General features: G+C 41.8%; 1 protein-coding gene across 3 annotated transcripts; it reads right to left on the reverse strand.

The window, feature by feature from the left end:
* Window positions 1–227: 227 nt before the first annotated feature.
* Window positions 228–19,638, reverse strand: Htr1b (5-hydroxytryptamine receptor 1B). 3 transcript variants are annotated; one of them, XR_356450.5, is made up of 2 exons: window positions 17,160–19,339; window positions 228–2,443 (listed from the first exon to the last, which is right to left on the reverse strand). XR_356450.5 is itself a non-coding variant. In NM_022225.2 (2 exon segments), a coding segment is annotated over 1 exon segment (1,161 nt). In that variant the 5' UTR covers window positions 18,383–18,702; window positions 19,492–19,638; the 3' UTR covers window positions 14,114–17,221.
* Window positions 19,639–20,483: the final 845 nt, after the last annotated feature.

Below are 20,483 nucleotides of genomic sequence, written 5' to 3' on the forward strand. Positions count from 1 at the left end.
AAAACTTTCAGAAGGAAGAGAATGGCTTTAGTGCTTCTTGTGGAAAAGATTGTGTCCTATGATTTGTACATGCCCCCAAAATTAAAACAAACAAACAAACAAACAAACAAAAAACAAATGACAGGGAAAACCCAAATGCCAAAATTTAAGGGAATTTCTGAAACAAATCAAGAGAAAACAGAGGTGGAGCATGTCTCTATAAGAATGCACAGGCAACAAAAAAATAATATATTTAGACACAATTTATTAAGCGTGAACATAGAAATGAGTATGCCTCATCCCAGAGGCTAAAGGAAATCAATAAATGCCAATATGCCCTGTGTTACTAGAATGGAAACACGTTCTTTTATTTACTTGTACAGAAAAGTAACATGAGAGGTGGCATACCCTAGGCCACCACTAAGGTTCTCCACATCCAAAGCCGCAGTATTAAACAGCCATTTTCAGTAGATGTCTACACATGTGTTTCTCATTGCTCCTTTCTCGTTTACAAAGAAGTAAACAGTTTTTAACCAGTATTTATAGGAAATAGACAAAAACTTTAACAATTTTTTTAAAACTAGGAGCTTTCAATAATAAAAGAATGCACCTAGGAAAACACAGCTATATTAATAATTCCAACACAAACCATGGATGGGAAACTCAGATGATTTAACTACCAATTCAGCCAACTTAGGACAAAACACACTATGAATAGAGGATGTCTAGGGGAGACAACTGTCATTATTTACATGATTCCCACATTTTAGAATACTCAGCATAGCTAAAAAAGATAACAGCTTCCTTAAAAAGAACACCTCCTCCATATGTTACCTTCTCTTACACTCTTCAGTTCTGCTCAATCACATCCTCATTCAGAATTTGAAAAATCACATTTGTGTTCCCCTCAGTTTCCTTTACAGAATTCATTAAGACTGCATAAGTTGTGGGTTTTCATTTTGTGAATGCTCACGTCTGTTATTTCAGCTCCAGGGAGCTTAAAAATTGAACAGTTGTGTTATAGCCAACTATATTGTATTTCCTTTTGCAATTCAAGAGTCAAAAGAATGAATAGTGACACTGTTCATTTTCTATTTAGGCTGCTTCGTGGTCCTGAAGATAAAGGAATAGCAAGGGGATGGAGAGATGGATGCTTCAGTCACTAACGTGTAGGCACGCAAGCATGAAGATCTGAGTTCAGATACCAGTATGCACAGAAAGCAAGACAGCAGCATAAATTTATACTAATCCTACTGTTGTGGATGGATTGCAGGAATTTACCACAGGTTCCATCACACACGCATGTGTAACTACATGGTCATGTTCACAAATTCATGAATGCATTCATAAAGAGAAAAGAACAGTAAAAAGGTTGAACTCCCCAATACTGTATGAATCCCCAACTCAGTACATTAAAGTGTGTCATATAGCTTATTTCTTTGAAAATGTGAGCTACTATAATTTGGAAATATTCACAAAGGCTATGTGAACTGTCCATATAAAGTATATATATTTTTAAATGTATTCAGTTGTTATATAATACTATTTCTCATATATATATATATATATCTTCACCATTATCCAAGTATATATAAGAAAATTTATATAATCCTCAATAATACAGAAATGTTTTCTTATTCCTTGAATATGTCTAGAAGTTAAGACGTAGAACTTAAGTCTGTAAAATTAACCATATCACTTAATTTAGCAGATATTTTATTGGATGTTTGCTGATGGGTCAAATATTAGAGCATGGAGAAGCAAAGATAGACCATGCTGTTAAAAGATTTAAATCTGTGTAAAGATAAGACACCTTTATAAAAACCTCAGTATTACATAGAGAATGAGTGGTCTCTGGACAAAGAGAAACGATGACTACACTCCCTGAGAGAAAACAGTATCTTGTCATTCTGAGGAGTGGTATAGACTCTCACATATTAGAACATTGAATATTCCTAGCACAGAATTCTCAAGGTAGTACCTGACAAACCCTGTTGGTATACATAAAAGAATGCAACAATGTGATGTAGAGAGAGCTCAGTCATAATACCATACGAAAACATCAGCAAGGTGACTTGGTGAGCAATACGTAGCTTCAAGTGTTTGTCTTGGAACAGGGAATTTCAAAACTCTGTACAAAAACCTGAGACCCAGGAAGCAGTGTTCTCTGTCAATGTGAGCCAAGAATGTGAGAGGGGACTGAATCGTGAGGAAGCCACCCATTGAATAATTAGAATGACTGGCCTCCAGAGACTTCACTGGTGTAGAAATCTGGTTGATTTTTACAGAGTTTGATTTCTTTTTCCTTTGCTTGTGACATCGGTCACTGAGAAGTGAGACAATAATTTGATTCTCAAAACACTCATCTCGGAATGTGGATGATAAAGGAGGGGAGGGCACTATTCCTTCACAGCTTGTCCTTCCCGTCTTCTTCTTTCTTCTGTACTTGTTCTGCCTTCTTTTCCTGCAGCAACAAGAAACTATTTTGATATCGAAACAATAAAGCTCTCCATAATAATTTGCTTTATTTCAGTCTTTCTTCGTTCTTTGGGAATTCTTTTAACTTGCAATCTGTCCCGTGGATATTTGCGTGGTAACTTGGTATCTCTGTATAACAGGGGACAGCACAGCAAACATCACAGCAACCTCACAAATATCCTAACACTGGCTACTGAATTCCATCATCTTCCGATCAGTTGAAACTTGTTCAAGTGTTTAAGACATTGAATGCATGAAATAAGAGGGAAAGTAAAAATGTGTGCTTATCAAATAAATGCAGTAAATTGGACATCCATATCTAAAATAATTATTCAGTTTACCAAAATTTGCTGGTGCTGCTAATGTGCTAGTATGACACCTAGAGCCATATAAAGAAAAATCTCCTAATCCTAACATAGAGGCCAAGCCTTTATTGACATAAACATGCATGATAAAAATTACTTAGAATTCTAATTGAATAAATACTTAATTTTCAAATGAGCAAAAGAAACTAGTTAGAGCAGCATCTTCATCAAGTCTATACAAGGGCTTTTCTCAATAGAACACAGACTCATCTTTGGAAGCAGAATAATGTCTTATTCTGTAAGACATTGTTGTACATACACAACAGGGACAGGCAGCCTCCACCTACACAAGACTCTGGTCCCCCACCAGTCTCTTCCTCACTCCAATTTCTCTTGTAGGTCAGAGATTCAGTAGGAAATATGAATGAGCAAAGAACCAAGACAATTCCTTCCTTCAGATATTATCTTTCCACTAATGACCTTGACCCCAAGCAGCGGTTCTCAGCTTTTCTAATGCTTTAACACTTTAACACATTTCTTCTTGCTGTGAGGACTCACGGACATAAAATTACCTTGTTGATACCTATTAACTGTAATACTTTCACTACTAAGAACCATAATGTAAGTATCCAATATGCAGAATAACTAACAGTCAACTCCTGTGAGATGGTTGTTCAGCCCTGCAAAGGGCTTGAGATACAGAGATTAAGAACCACTCTCCTAGAAGGATGAAGCCATCACAATAAACCATCCCTTCAAAGTACTCAGGAGTCCTTCCTATGTACTCCTTACTGCCTCATTCCCTTAGAAGGGCAGTAGTCATCTCCAAAGAAAAATGTAATCTTATGGAAGGCTAAAATGCAAATTAGAATTTAAGAGATTTAATGGCGACAAACCTACAGCTATGCAGAAAGCTTAAAAAGTAAAATGTCCTTTTCACATAGCTTTCTGGTGCTAAGAGGTACTTGGCTTTTAAGTAACTTGACCCTCAGCTGTGAACTTTCTTCTAAATGTATTAGCGAATTTTCTCCTGGAGGAAGTTATGGCCTTTAATCTTTTCTGATGATTCAGCATCTGTTGATATCTTGGTTAAAGCAGATATTTAAGGGAAATTTCTTTCTTTGAAATGTATACTTAAAACTGAACAAGTTTTAATAACTGTACAGAGCATTATTGTGCAAAATAATAGCATTCATTAACGTATTCATTCACTTGCTAAGCACTTATGAAACACCTACCAAGTGTGCAAGACTGTACGAGGCTTTGGGGTAAAATTATGATTGGCACTAAAACTGAAGGGCAGTGGTAGGATAAATATCCTGTATTTTCTATGAGTTTTCTTAATGCTTTTCACCTTCTATTCCAGGTTCCTCACCATCACAGTTTGCGTGGTATTTGGCCAAATAACTTCAGTGGCAATGTAGACCAGGAAATGGTCTGGGAACTGGCCCAGAGGATAAAGTGCTTGCTGGTCAAGCACTATATCTTTAACATTTATATCAAAACTGGGTTCAGAGATGTACAGTATAATTATAGACAGGGAGGTCTAGGGATATAGAGTTCTTGGGAAAACAGATGCCAGTCAATTTACCTAAATGGAATGCCAATGTCCAAGGGAGACTTTATATTAAAAATAAATAAATAAAAGTAAGAAGTAATATAAAATGACATCAGACATCCTCTGTACCAAGACAGACATGGACTAGTGGTCTGTTTTAGTTGGGATTACTACTGTTGTGAAGAAATGCCATGACCAAGGCAACTTAAAGGAACCATTTAATGGGGGTGTTTCTTACAGGATAAGTTGATGATCACCATGTTGGGGAGAGAGCAGGCAGGGCTCAATAAGAATGGCATGGGTTCTTTGAATCTGAAATCCTGCCTCCAATAATACACCCTCTATAACAAGGAGAGCCACGATTCCTAATACTTCCCAAACAGTTCTCCCAATTGTAGAATGTAGAACAAGCATTCAAATATATGAGGACTGTCCTTTGGAGTTTAGCTGCTCCCTGGAGACTACCATGTAGTTTTTAGGAACCCATGGATGCCCCTCTACAAATCTCTCTATATTTTGTGAAATTGACCATTTTTTGTGCTTATGTAGTGAAATATTTAGCAATTATCTGGATAATACCACCAGTCTTGTACCGTTTAAAATGTGCCTGGAAGAGAGGAGTCTGAAGAAGATAACTTAGATAGAAAAGTGGTTGCTGAACAAAAACAGGGACCTGAATTCATATCTTTGAATTCATGCTAAAAATTAGGTGTAAGGACCTCTTTTCTGATGATACCAGGGATGGGAAACAGAGGCAAGCAGATCCTAAAACTTGCTGGGATCCCAGTTTAGCCACAACTTTGAGTGCCTGGTTCAAATTAGAGAATCTGTCCCTTTAAAAAAGAAAAATAGAGAAAGAAAGAAAGAAAGAAAGAAAGAAAGAAAGAAAGAAAGAAAGAAAGAAAGAGGAAATGATATGGGAAGGGTAGTATTTTAGGGGCTCCTGGAGTGATTTGGAGAGGACAAATGTTAGTGTGACTAAGAAATATCATGTTTGTGTATGAGCTTTTCAGAAAACCTTAAAATATGTTTTAAATTAAAAAAACAAAATTTAAAAGGTATAATTATAGAGGGGGACTGCAGACATGAGCCGCTGACCATTACATGTGTGCATACATGCACATGAAAACACATTGTATACTCACATGTGGGAATAAAGGAGAAAAAGATATGACTCTGCTACTTAAACAGAATTTCTGCTGTTTCTAACTTGTCTTTGCTTCTGAGGTTCTCAACAGATTGTTGCTTTTTTGTTTGTTTGTTTGTTTGCTTGCTTGCTTGTTTATATTTCCCATTAAATGTCATTTTTGATGCCCTAAATTATAGTTGGATGCCAAGAAGAGGATGCAAGAACAGAGACATATATACCAGAGCTAATGGTGTTAACTCTTTGAAAATACAGAGGACTGCCCTGCACTGACAAATGCTCTGACCAAAATGTCAACAGCACCAAGGTTGAGAAACCCTTATCTACATGAACCAAGTGGTTGATATAATTTCTGTAAGGAATATTGGTCATGTGCACAGTTGATATTACAGAGGCAGGAAAGAGATAGAGAAACATCAGTTTGATGCAAGTAAGTTCTGTTCTCTTTTTGAAAGAAAAATAGGGAGAACTGGATTCTCACATTACAGACACTAGTTTTATATTTACTGTATACTTAATGTTATCTTTCAAGGGAAAAAGAGATTTTTGCTAAAAAAAAATAAGGACATAAAAACACTAACTAATGCTATCTATAAGGCCTTACTTTTGTTCTGTCTCTTTTTTTTTTAATCTAAAATAGGTCACAGACATCATTTCACAAAGGCAGGGTTATCTCTTTTGTGCAAGGAAATAAACCTAATCTGGCCAGTCCATCCACCCTGTGGCACTCACCTACAGCAGTTGCTATAGCAAATATCTTAGTCTTGAATATTGCTGAGTAACTAAGGCCATGGAAAACGAGAGCAGACTTGATTAAATGCACACTCTGTGACCTTTAACATTATATTGTTGTCTCTGCATAGGGTTTTGGATTACTGTGGACAAATATCTGCTTAATGTGCATTTGTTCCACCTGAGACTGCTTCTATTGCAATGCACAGTCACGTGTCAGCCAGAGTCATCTGCTCGGAGCATCATGCTGGACAGCCACTCGGAATGCATATTTGGGGAGCTTACTGAACTGTGTCCCGAGTAGACTGACATATTGACAATCTCAAATTAGTTTTCTTCCATACTTAAGTACTCATGATTCTCTCTCTCTCTCTCTCTCTCTCTCTCTCTCTCTCTCTCTCTCTCTCTCTTGTTCTCTCGCTCTCTCGCTCTTGCTCTCACTCTCTCTCTCTCTTGGAAACATATGTCTTAAAATGCAAGTATATCACAACTCCATAAAATTACAGAGAGATTTGGTCTTAACGATATTGAAAGTCATCTTCAATTTCACTCTCTCCATAGGCTCCTTCTGAAGCTGCCTTGCATTTGTACCTATCTACAAATCTGTTATAGACCACAAGTTATTGTTCCTTACCCTCTTGTCCTCAAAGCCCATGGCATTTTAGTGTCCTGAGTACAAATAAACTATAAGGCAAGCAAAGTAACTTCAATGAAGGACTGATGTTTGGTGTACTGTGCTAAAACTTGAAGAGCTGTTAATAATTTAAAGGAAGTAAAAGGATGTCTCTTTAATTAATAAATATCAGCCAAAATAGCAAAAAAAAAATTTGAATCACAGTACATAAGCAATTTCCAAAAAGGATCAATAAAACTTGTTTGATCTCACAACGTTCTACAAATCTCACTTACAACAAGAAATGGGATTTTAACCAGCATTTCAGAGACAAAGAGAACCAGGCAGTAGTAAAGAGAAGACCTGCTAAGAAGCTGTCTTGTTCCAGAACTGTCTTTGGTGTCTGCTTACATAATGGCAATGTGGCCGTCTTGTTAGTCTTCTAAGGCAGATCCTGCAGTACTGTTTATAGAGAACACTGAAGTGATTAGAGATTAAGTTACTTGTCCCAAAACTCAAGTTTCTTAAGAAAAGAAAGCAGCCAGGAGGTTCCTGAGAATAGAGGTAGACGGGGGTAGGAGACAGGGACACACAGGGGTAGAGGAGAAGCTTGAACAGCCACACAAGCAAACCTACTTCGTACGCTGATTTAAAAAAAAATAAAAGAAAAGAAGTAAATCCACAAAAATAAAATGTTCTGCTGTCTTCAAATGCCAATCGGCACCTGCGTTACTTTGTCTGAACAGCAGGGAACTGGCATTTGATGAATGCCTTATGAGCTCAGAGTACTTTGTGATCCAAGGGTTCTTGGTAGCTTATATGATCTTCATGGTTCTCACAAGCAGAGCAGGGCCCTGCCATACCCACATTTACACAAGGAAACTAATTTCAGAGTCTAAGGTCACATGCAAGTCATTTTCGGTTTGGATTCTAATTATAAGTTCGCTCTACCTCCTGTGTCATGTATTATATTGTCTCTCACATAAAACAAATGACGATAATCGAATATACAATAGTCAGTATTTTGAGCAGAATTTCCTCCAAGCCATAGACGGCTGCCCACCCTACCAGGTTCCTTACTGCAGTGCTCACTGCAGAGCGAAAGCAGGTCTTCCTCTCCGTCTACTCTAGGTGTGTATTCTCAGTCTGTGTTATGAAAATGTTTTTATCACAGGAGTCTTTTGCCATTCATGTAGTACTTTAGGATTTAGAGGATGATCTACAGGGCAAGGACCCTAATTCACTCAAATCCTTTGACAAAAGCACTGAATTAATAAGTCACCCAACTGTAAAAAAAAGAGAGGGAAAGAAGAGAGAGAGAGAAAGACAGACAGACGGACAGAGACAGAGAGAGACAGAGACAGAGAGAGACAGAGACAGAGACAGAGAGACAGAGAGAGACAGACAGAGAGAGACAGAGAGAGACAGAGAGACAGAGAGAGACAGAGATAGAGAGAAAGACAGACAGAGAGACAGACAGAGAGACAGAGAGAGAGCGAGAGAGAGAGCGAGAGAGAGACAGCGAGAGAGAGAGAAAGACAGAGAGACAGAGACAGAGAGACAGACAGAGACAGAGAGATGAGATGAGAGAGAGAGAGAGAGAGAGAGAGAGAGAGAGAGAGGAGTATTAAAGCAAAAAGTAACTGTACTATTGGAAAGTAAGTTGTTCCCATGTTGTCTTTTTCCTCAGAAAATTGGCTCTGTTTGCCAAGGTCTGGAGAGATGCCTGTCAGTAACTTTCCATAGAGGGACACACTTACTAGGACCTCACTCAAAGAGCACAAACGACTGTGTTGAGTGCTGCTATAGCTAGCAGTGCTGGTCTCATGTTTATACAAAATGATTTTGGAAGAGTTAATGGGCACCAAGTGTGTACTGGCTGGTGGAGGTTGTAATCAGACAGAGGGTGAGACCAGAAATTTTGGGACCAAACCAAAAGGAAATCTATGTTCTCCATGTATAATATTGTTGTAAAATGTATCCCTAAATTCCATAAGTCCTGTTCTACTTTAATGCCTCAGAAAACACTTTCCTCACATAAACAGACAAAATCATACAGTTTACATTCCTGAATTGAATGAAAATTATCTAACTGGGACTGAAATTATAATTCCCTAAATTGAATTAATGGACAGAATTACTGGGATACCTAATTCATGACCATAGTAATATTATAGTAAAAGAAGCAATCCCATGTCACAGTAGTAGTGTCAGGACTGAGTAAGGGTGGGTTTTTTATGTCTCTACCTAGTGGTGTTAGTTCCTTCCCAAACTTTGAAAACAGAATTTCCAGCAATGTGGCTTTGCTGGAATTCAACATGAAGGTCATAATTGTAACAAAGATGAGAGGCTGGGAGCTGCATTGTGTAATCTGGAATGAAAATGCATACTCACTGACACTGTCATTTTTTTAGATTCAACAAAGTCAATGATCCTTCCTGAAACTAAAAAGTGGGAGAGACTTTCTGTGAAAAAGAAATTGCAAAATCGAAATCTATGTGAATATGTGTGTGCATATGTGTACATGTATGTATGCATTTGTGAGTATGTATGAGTATGTGACCGCATGTGTGAATGTTTATGTCTCTCTGTGTGTGTGAACGGCTGTGCATATATGTGAGTGTGTGTGAGTATATGGGTTAGACATGAATATAGGAGGGAGATTATTTGAGAAGAAAAAACCAACAGGAGGGGGAGGGGACAAGAGAGTATAACAGCATACTGAGGTTAGCAAAATACATGTTAAATGCATAGGAAAATGTCATAATGAAACTCATTATTTTATATAAGTAACATATATTAACAAAATAGTACTAGCTTTAATACTCTTGTAGAATATAAACATAAATGCTTAATTATCAACATAAATGCTTAAAAGTCTCTAAAACATAATAGGAAATAAAATAAGTAATTATTTGTAGCTACCAAATATAAATATCTGTACATGTAAATGTCTGCATGCCTCTGTATTAAAATATAAACAACCCAAACATAGTGAGAGAGACAGACTGTGAAGGAAGCTGAGCCTCCTACTAGAGATTAACAATTATTGTTTTCTTCTTAGATTTGTATTCTACCATTTGTACTTTTATTTTATTAGTTTGCTTCCTTTTTCATCTTCTCTTGAAGGCAAATCTCACAGTTAAAAATAGTGTAAAAGCAGAGGACTGTATTGAGGTCACCCATGCTCTGCTGATTCATATTCGGGAGTGAACTGCTTGGTTTTGGTGTAGATTGGAGATATATAGCTTCTGTAGAAAACCTTTACTTCAGTGGAAACACTTAAAAATTGCAGAAATTGGGATATAGGTATCATCAAGAGAGAGAGAGAGAGAGAGAGAGAGAGAGAGAGAGAGAGAGAGACAGAGAGAGAGAGAGAGAGAGACAGAGACAGAGACAGAGACAGAGACAGAGACAGAGACAGAGACAGAGAGAGAAGAAAGACACAATTCTCGTTTTGTGGTTTGTTTATGGAATGTCTGGCTGATCTTCCACCCTCCTCTGTAACTAAGACAAGCTAGGTTCTCCTGAAGAACTCTATTATGCAGAGTGATTGCTGGGCCAGCCTCATCAGGCTCTTTTAGACACACTAAGTGTCAATCCTCTTCCTCTCTAGTCCCATGGAATTGGAGTCCGCTCTGGTGCCTCTTAACCAACGCCTCAGTTGAGTCACATGCCCGTTTAGTTTTGAGAAACACACTTGTGAAAACTGAAAAGTCTTGTCTTCCCATTTCTCTCTAGGATCTTCACAGGCACTCTGTGTGCTAAGCCTTGTATTTAGAATAGTACAGCCTCGTTGTCAGTGGGACTTTGGCCAGAGATGAGAGTTATCTGGACAAAAGTTTCAAAATCATGTGTTAGGCTTGATTTCAGTTATATAATTCAATAGTAAGAAATTGGATCTGAACAAAGACTTTTAAACACAGCTTGCCCAATAAATAAGATGTGCAACTCCAGTTAAACCAGTTGCAACTGAAAACATTGAGATGTATGTGTTCTATTACAGAGGGACTTGTACATGTATACTAAACACACACTGAGACAACCTTTCTTAGACTTCTTTTGGAGAGCTGCCATGACATCAAAAAGTTCTCACCTTCCTACTATGCGATTACCTCAGCACAGCAGTTTGTGGGAAACCCCAGAGAAGCAGGGCAAACCTGGAAGTGTCGGGGACCCGACAGACAGGCACAGCCTGGGTAGAAAGATGAAGGTCTGTGACAATGTTCACTCCCAGCACAGATAGACCAGTGCTGAACCCACCTGGTGGTCAGCTAGTGAACCCTTGAATCACAGAGAGAGAAGCCACACCTGGACTAAGAAGTAGCCCGTGCAGGAGTCTTTGAAACACCCTGGGCACAGCTCCTTGACTAAGTAATGAGGTTTCTTATCCTTTTCTGTCACAGTTGTCACATTACCAGCATATTCCATTCTCTTGAGCAAGAGCTATTCTGAAATCCCCAAGCAGGAGGGCCAAGCAGAGGTCCATATGTGGCATGTTCCCACAGAGTCATGGAGGAAGTGAGTCATGGCTGCTTGCATCACTAAAGTAAAGCATGTGTAATATTTTAAAGAATTTATCATAAGTGAATCTCTCCTTCACCGCCATCTGCTCAGTTTGGGTACAGGAAATATTCCAAGCCCATTCTTGGATTGCCAGTTAACAGTTTTAAAAACGCGCATCTTTTGTGGTGTGTGCAAATAAGTGGAGGAAGTGGACGTTTTCCCTCTACAGACAATACTCAGAATGTCGTTAAGTCACTCTCATAGTCAATTGGTCCAATTGCTACTGCAATCCTAGGATGTATATGCTGCCTTTGAAACGCCAATTTAACCCGCAGATGTGTAAAATGGCACATCAAGGCCCACAGCAGAAAATGCAGATGCTGAGGATGACGGCAGTGCTGACGAGCAGTGGCAGCGGTGCTCACTTATGATCTGTTTGCTTCTGCAAAGGTTACCTTTCTGAGCTGGGTGTGGTGGCACGTGGAAGGCAGAGGTAAGTGTACCTATGTGAGTTTGAGCCAGCCTGGTCTACAGAGTAAATTTTAGGACAGCCAGGGCTACACAGCAAAACCCTGTCTCAAGACATAAAAAAAGAAATCTTTCTGATACCCAACAGTGTGTTTATATTTATGCCACCCTTGCTTATTAATAAATACTAGAATTGCACAGCTTCGAAGATCATCCTTCTGGGCCATGAAGGGGATAGGAACTCCACAAGAAGACCAACAGAGTCAACTGACCTGGACTGTAGGAGGCTCTCAGAGACTAAGTCACCAAGCAAAGAGTGAGCACAGGCTGTACCTAGAGCCCCCCCACACACACATATGTAGCAGATGTGCAGCTTAGTCTCCATGTGGGTTTGGCAAATGGAGCCTGGGCTGTCCCTAAATCCTGTCTGTCGAGTCAGTTCCCCAACTGGGCTGCCTTGTCTAACCTAGGTAGGAGAGGATGTGTCTAACCCTAAAGAGACTTGATGCACCAGGATGGCGGTTGTACCCAGGGAGGCTACCGAGCCTGTTCTCACAGGACAAAGGGAAGGGGAATAAGAGAGGCACTCTGTGAGTGGGGAGAAAGGGCAGAGATCTGGATTTAAAACCAATAAATAAATGGGAAAAAAATAAGTCTTCTGGGAAAGTGTGTCATGTATTGCGTACCTTGCTTCTTTAGAAAAGGAACAGGACTGTCCTTAATTGGCAAATGTTCTACTTTTGAATTGTGAATATGTCAACCTCAAAACAAAGACATTTTACAAAAAGAAAGTGATGAAAAAAATATCCCAATAGTGGTAAATGTTCACGTAAATAGTTTGATTTATTTTTAAATAAATGTGCTGTCCCCTAACTTTTGGGTCCATTCCGTGTCATATTAATAAAAATAATCCACAATATTAAATACTAAATTAAGGAAATAACTAAGCATATTCACTTTGAGTGTGTTTTGGGTAAATTGCCTTCCTGAGTTTGAAATTCTGAAAAACCTTCTACTTTTGTATTAGCAATGAACCCTATCTATCTAGACTCAGGGAGCTCAGTTTTCCCTGAGCCTAGAGGAATTAATGTCACTTGCAAATCACCTAGAATTGAGACAGCCTTATCTGGAAGCAGCAGCCTTGGCTGACTGTTCAGAGGCATTCTGCCCCCTGGTGGATGGCCCAGGGTTGCAGAAACTTCAGTCCCTTCCCACACCCTTTCCTTCTGAAACTCCAGGAGATGCTCCAGTTGAAAGCTTTCTACCTCCTCCACATATATATGCATTTGGAGGAACAATTTCCCTTTATATAATATAAAAATTCTTGGCTTCCAAATCAGTCCTTCAGAGCTAAAATAAAAATTATACGCATCATTGTTGGTTATGACTAAAAGGAAAATGAGGTGATGGGAAGGGTGTGTGAATGTGGCCAGGGAATGGAGGTTGGAGATGACAGCCATGCATCCCAAGAACAGAAGAAAGAAGGTTTTAAGGGGAATGAAAGAAAGCCATCGGAAACTGGATAGTTTTCCTTGACCATCTAGCTACCGCAAGTCATTTCTTGCCTTTGTACTTTGGACCAGGAATTACCAGCCAAGAGATTACCAGAAAAACTGCTAATCTCAATTACTTCTAATTTAGCCAAGATCTCTCTAGTCCAGCTTATTAAAACTTCCACAGTCTACATTCTCAGATAACCTTGATTTTCTACATGTCAATTAAAGTAAAATTAAATACTTTCCTGTAAAGGACGAACCTAGAAATAATGACTAAGAGGAGGTAAGATTTCTGAATCCCTTTCCCCTTCCAAAGTCAACCCTCTTCAACCTGTATAGACTAAGTCTTTGCAACACCTTAAAGCTCGATGGTATTTTGGAAAGAAAACTGCATACTCTACCATCTACATTAGTCACTGAAACTTAGGCCATTCTGGCTTCAGAACTGACCTTCCTGTTTAGCTCTTTAGATAACTCAACCTCCCCTGAGGGCAGAGTCTTCTTTCACTCAGCTTTTCCTTTCTTTCTTTTTGTACTTTAATCACCACGCAGGACCTTGGAATCTTCAGAATTCAGAGCACTCAGGAGGATCTCCTTTAAAAATGCTGATCTAGAGAACACTTTGATAATAGGTGGGACTTTCCTTCTTTACAGAGTACAAAATTCCTTTCAAACTCTTCCTACACACATAAACTGAACTCCCCATGCACATGTCCATCTATCACCCTCTGTCATCTGTCATCATCCTATTGTGAAGGCTCAGACTTTAAAGCAGAGCCCCAGAATCACGTAATCCAGTCTTCCCATAATAATAGAACTACTATTAAAGACTTTTTAGAACACAAAAAGGACTTTTATTTCATCATTTCCTTAAATTTACTTTCCAATTACACGTTTTCTGAGAGGTGATTCAAAGGCGATTTCAGACACAGAACTCCAACAAATACACAGTCTGAGACGTTACTGCTTGAGTGAGTTAGAGTCCTCTCAGTGCTACCTGCTTAAAGAAGATAAAACTAGGATAACAGAGAGGAAAAGTGAACAATATTGTTCTATAGGAAATTTGTTAAATTCCTCAAACATTCATTCCATGGGTGCAGGGTTCTTTTTTTTTTTTAAAGGAAACTCTAAAGTTCCTACAAACACAAGACAATATTCGCAATTTTAGATGAGTATACATTCATATACTTGAGTGAAATTTTGTGCAATTAAACGATATGGAAAATGGTATTTGTTACCATAGTCAATGAAAATATAGTTTCATTTCTATGTAAGTTAAACATTTCCATCTCCCATCTCATGGTCTCCAACGTAGACATATGTCCAGTTTATGAAACAAACTATGTTTATATGCAGTAGGAACTGAAAAGGAGATAAACAGTCCTAACTGCATACCCCTGGGATGAATATACACCTTGCATAATCATGTGCAATGCTGGACGATGATCCTAGATCTCTTAACACTACAAAGGTTTGCAAGCTTCTATTTGATACACAATTCAGTCAGTTCAGCCAAATACTCAAGCAATAATTAAGGTGGGTGATTTACAAAATGGCAAACAAACCATTTGACTAAATCGACCACGTTTGGTCAACATGACGACACAATCCTTGTAGGTGCCCTATAAAGAAATCATTTGCAAGTGGCTATTTGTTTCCATTAATTTTCCCCTAAGGCTCTTAGAAGTTGACTTAATTGCCTCTTCGGCCTCAAGAAAACACAGCTACATAAACAGAAGACCAACATATTAACAATATTAAAAAAAAAAAGAAATGCCATGCTCTATGTGCATCCCTCCATAGGAGAAATGTCACAAAGCACAAAGAAGCTCGGGATCCAGCAGAAGAAACTATAGATCCCAGTCTATAGGATTATCTAATGCCTAAGATTTCATCCTACTCCAGTGTCAGGTATAATGTTGGTTGAAATTCCCTTTTTTTCCCTACAGTACATGTGAACTTTTGAATAGCATCTTTTCAAGAGTCATTACCCAATGTGAAGGTCTGCACAGTAGACAAGCAGTGTAATTCAGCTCACTACATCTATTGTCTGGTGATCTGGACTGGCAGCTTCACGCAGGGAGTGGATCCATTTTATAAAGAACTTCCTTCTGCAGACAAAAGGTCTCCAGTGCAGACAGCCTCTGAAGCAAGGACTGTGAATCTTCTTTGGCATATTAAACATTCCACATACACATTTGTTCTTACAGTTAACCCTTCAGGACTGTTTCTTTTTATTAAGAAAGTGCATTTTTTTCATCTTCTAGCATGTGATTTTACTATAGGGTGTACCCTGCAAAGTGAATCCAAAATAGCTACGTGTGATTGAAACTTAGAAAAAGAGATACGCTTAAATTATTTCAGATGTTACAGTCGCTGAAGTGGCAGGTCACTAACACATTTCCAAGGCTAGAAGGTTTGCCAGTTTCCTGGTTGTTTCTCAAGACTGAGGTTTGGGTCTATAAGTTATAAAGAAAATAGGCTTGTTTTTCAGGCTCTCTCGGCTTTTCTAAATTTCTAATGTGTAATTTTCCTGTTTCTGTCCAAACTTCAATAGTAAAGACAAAACAAGCTATAATCTCAAACTCTCTCTCTCTCTCTCTCTCTCTCTCTCTCTCTCTCTCTCTCTCTCTCTCTCTCGCACACACACACACACACACACACACACACACACACACTTTAATAGTATTGGGGACTCTGGCTGCATTTTGAAGATTTCTGGACAGGGAAACCAGTTCTCTTGGTTACTTTCTAAGTTTGCACACAACGGAATCACAGATGGGCAAGAGTGCAAATGATTATCAAAAATTGTCTCATGCAATTTTAAGATTTTTTTTACAAGTCAAAAATATACATCCTCCTATTTCCCCCTTCACTCCTTAATTACATAAGAAATCACTCGTGTTTCTTCGGTCTCCTCCGCACACCACGGAACTGGATAAGGAATAAGGAGACTTTCTCGTTAAGGAACTGTATACAACTCTAATCCACTTGCTGAACTCCTCTGATAGCAGCAGGTTGGGCTGAGTAACCCTGCGTATCCTCCATGGTGGGGATTTAAGTGTGTGAAATGACTGAGACATGAGATGAGGAAACAAAGCAGCCTGCAGACTTTGGCACTAGCACACATCGTGTTTTGAGTTGTTAGAGTGTGGTTTGACGATCACTAAACAGGAATTGAAAAAAAAATTAGAAATCTTCGGAAAACAAACAATCTTAGGTGTTGATTCTCAGTGTAACACTCCCCTTCTCCCATGCCCACCCACCACCCCCATATAATTTTCGATTGTAATAAAAATAGATCTCTTAGCATCGGAATTTTGCTGTTAACTCTTCAAGGTTGCTCTGCGCCATCCAAACCACATTCAGTGTTTGAAGCACCAAGTCCACAAAGTTTCTCCAACCAAATTGAAATAAACAAATGAAGACTGAAGGATGCCAGAGTGTTTTAAAATTAAACTGTAACACAGAGTTCTCCCCCAGAGCACAGGGTATTAATTGTCTGGTTCAAGTACTGCCAGGCTGTGTGGAGAGCTGTCTCAGACAGGCTTCAGACAGCACCCACAAGTGCTACTGGCTGAGAGGGCAACATCCATGATACAAAACGGGGCAGGGATACCCATCCGTCATCAATGTTAAAAAGTTGCAACCTTTCGTGTGATTGGCTGCTGGAGGATCGGTGCTGAGCCCGGACTTTGAATGGAGGAAGCTAAGCTCCTCAGCTTGGAAGCTTTACAATAGTTTGCTTCAGTTCACATTCCAGAGTGCTCTCTCAGAGCAGCCAGGCTTCTGCCCTGGCCTCTGAGGATCCACTGCCCTTGCCCAGTTGAGAGAGCCTTGCTTCCACCCAGTAACAGGCAAAGAAGATTTGACCTACCTGTGAAAAGACCCAACTTGGTCCCCAAAGGTCGCTTAGGCGACCCCAATGCCATTGACAAGTCAACCTGTGCACTTAAAGCGTATCAGTTTATGGAATGCTTGTTTGAAGTCCTCATTGGACATGGTGTAGATGATGGGGTTGATGAGAGAGTTAAGATAGCCTAGCCAATTGAAAAAGTCAAAAATGGCCATGTGAAACCAGCAGGCATCCTTGCAGATAGGCATCACCAGGGAGATGATGAAGAAGGGGAGCCAGCACACAATAAATGCTCCTAAAATGATCCCTAGGGTCTTGGTGGCTTTGCGCTCCCTAGCGGCCATGAGTTTCTTCTTTTCCAGCAGGGCGTCTGAGACTCGCACTTTGACTTGGTTCACGTACACAGGAGACCCGGACTCACTGGGCACCTCCGGAACCCGGGAGTTAATGGAGGTGACCGAGGACGTGGATCCTGGAGAGTCTGTTATCAACTGGGCTCGGGTCAAGCGCTTGCCGGTCTTGTTGGGTGTCTGTTTCAAAATCCGAGAGCGGGCTTCCACATAGATACGGCCATAGAGGGCGATGAGGAGCAGGGTGGGTAAATAGAAAGCCCCCACCGTGGAGTAGACCGTGTAGAGGACGTGGTCGGTGTTCACAAAGCAGTCCAGCACCTCCTCCTCCGCTTTGGCTTGACGCCAGAAGAAGGGTGGCAGCGAAATCGAGATGGAGAAGACCCACACCAGCACGATCATGATGGCCGCCCTTTTGGGAGTTCTTTTAGCAGAATAGTCCACCGCATCAGTGATGGCCCAGTAGCGGTCCAGGGCGATGACACAGAGATGCATGATGGAAGCAGTGCAACAGGTGATATCCGACGACAGCCAGAAGTCGCAGACCACCTGGCCTAGTGTCCAGCGTCCAGTGACCGTGTACATGGTGCTGATGGGCATCACCAGGATGGACACGAGCAGGTCAGTGACTGCCAGCGAGGCGATCAGGTAGTTAGCCGGGGTGTGCAGCTTCCGGGTCCGATACACCGTAGCGATTACAAAGGCGTTGGAGAGCGTGGTGGCCAAGGTGATGAGCGCTAACAAAGCAACCAGCAGGACTTTCCAGGGCAGGGCGATGGAGTCCTGGTAAATGTAGTCGTCGGCGCTGCAGTTGTGGGAGAGGTTGGCGAGAGGTACCCCTGTCTGGGAGGTGGCGGGAGGCGGCGGAGCGCACTGAATACCCTGCTCCTCCATAGCTCTCCTCGTCCTGGCTGCGGAGCGCAGCTCTTGAACATGGAGCGGACCAGGGAAAGAACAGAGGACGGGAGGATCATGGAGACTATAGGCTTGTCTCCTTTGGCTAGCCAGTTCCGTGGGTTCCTCAGTAAACTCCTCCGCCTGTGTTCTCAGCCGAAAGGAGAGGTCACAGGCGCGGCCACCAAGCCTGCGGGCGCGTCCCCTGCACTTCCAGTGCGCCAGGCGCTGCCACCGCGTCTGCTAGCTCCTCTCCACGCCCCGTCTTCGCCCCGGTGATTAAAGCACTGGCCCACCCAGTCCAGCTTCTCTCAGGTTCCCTGGAGGCAAACAGTGGAGAAGGACTAAGTATCGTTTGAAGAGGGGTCTCTGGGTCTAATGGGACCTCTTACCCCAATTGCTCAGGTCTCAGATTCTCCTAACCCGGGCGCTCCGGAATCTGCAGACTCCGCCCGCAGGAGTTTGCTGGCTGTGCAGACCGAAGCTTGCAGGCCAGTGCAGACTCCTGGGCATGCATCCCCACCCCGTCCCCCCCAAGCCAGGAGCTCGGCCACTTTCTTTGGCCGCCGCCTGACTTGGGGATTGTGAAGTCTGCGAGCCAGCCGCGCGGCGCCAGGAGCCTGAGCTCCGCACTCCCTCCCCTTTCACGCGCTGGCCACACCAGCGAGCTGCCCCGTGGAGACGGGGCCACCAGAGGGGAGACTCTGGAGCCCGAGCAGCGGCTGTTCCAGCCACCTTGCAGCTTTCACCACCTCCAGGGTTCCAGCAGCGCCGCTGGGAGCCATGCCGCCGGGCACACGGGGCTGGGGCACCCGGAGCCGCACACCGGGAGGGGGCAGGTATCTGGGGGAGCGGGAGGAACCCGGTGTGCGCCAGCCCGGGAGCTGGGTGTAAGCCTCAGAGCCGGCGGGGCTCCTTTTATATTGTCTGGGTCCAGCCTGGTCAGGCTGTGCTACTCTTGCAGTGCGGCGAGAGCAGAAGCTGGCTGCAAAGCACCTTCTCTTCTGCTCTCTTCCTCCCTCCCTCCCTCTTTTCCTCCCGCCCAGATCCAGTCCCTGCTACAGAATCTCCCGCAGGGTCCTACCGCCCTCTCTCGCAGCTTTCTTCACCTTGTCCTTTCTCCCGACCCTGAAACTTGGAGTCGCCTTTCAAGCGGGGAACGGGAAATGGGACGTCCTGTTCTTGCCTCTGAGAGGTTTGAGAGTCTGCGCTCCGCAGTCAACCCACGCCCTTAGTCGCTGCCACAGACTTAGTGAGGGCGTCCGGGTCTAGGCTTCCGCCTACCACCACCTCCTTCATTCCTGGTGGTTGGTGGTAGGTGGAGCAAGCCCCAATATCTGAACTCTCCTTTCTGGAATCTAACCCCACACCGAGGGCCACACCCAGTTTAGGAGGCGCCGGTGATGCTTCCTTAGAAGGAAGCAGCCAATATGTGCCTGTTATACTTCACGCCTGGGGCTTTGAGACATCTTTGACTCTTAGTACATTAAAAACACAATTTCCCTGTCTACATTTAGAAAATTGTGCTTGTCATTCAATCCTCCCCTTTAACTTTGTGAGTCAACGGGAGAGAAGCTGTCTGCAAGATGTAAAACAGTGTCATAAAGAGAAGCCTACTGTATGCGAAATTAAACCTTCCGCTCCACCCTCCCGCTCCGCTGGCTTCGCAGCTCAGCGCCCGAGTTTCCAGGAAGAAGTTTTTCCACTCAGCTCCCCCAGGAAAGGAAAAATAAAGGGGCCTTTGAGCCATCACAACTAAAGTCATCCTTGGCCCTCGGCACAAAGAGAGCGATTCTGCCATTGGGGGCAGTAAGCAGAGCAGCTCGGTCCCCAAACCTGGAGCAGATTTCCTATACTCGGGTTTTCCTTCAATCTGAACAGAAACAAATAACAGGGTCCACTTCCGAGTCAAAGGTTTAAAGTAAAAGGCAATGTATCCTCCCCGTCTTAAGGACTAAGAGCTCCCCACTACAATTCCCTCCAGCCTAAATTTGTATTTGATATGGCGAGTGGATCTAATAAGAGCTGCTGTATAATTGAATTCATCAGGTTTTCTGCAAGTGTGTTTTAAAAGATCCAAATCATTCCATCCCAGAGCTCA

Source organism: Rattus norvegicus, chromosome 8 (genome assembly GCF_036323735.1).
Source record: "Rattus norvegicus strain BN/NHsdMcwi chromosome 8, GRCr8, whole genome shotgun sequence".
Lineage (NCBI taxonomy): Eukaryota > Metazoa > Chordata > Mammalia > Rodentia > Muridae > Rattus > Rattus norvegicus.

Coding starts and splice junctions, on each gene's coding strand:
- Htr1b (XM_063264941.1), bottom strand. CDS start 18,382: ATGGAGGAGCAGGGTATTCAGTGCGCTCCGCCGCCTCCCGCCACCTCC.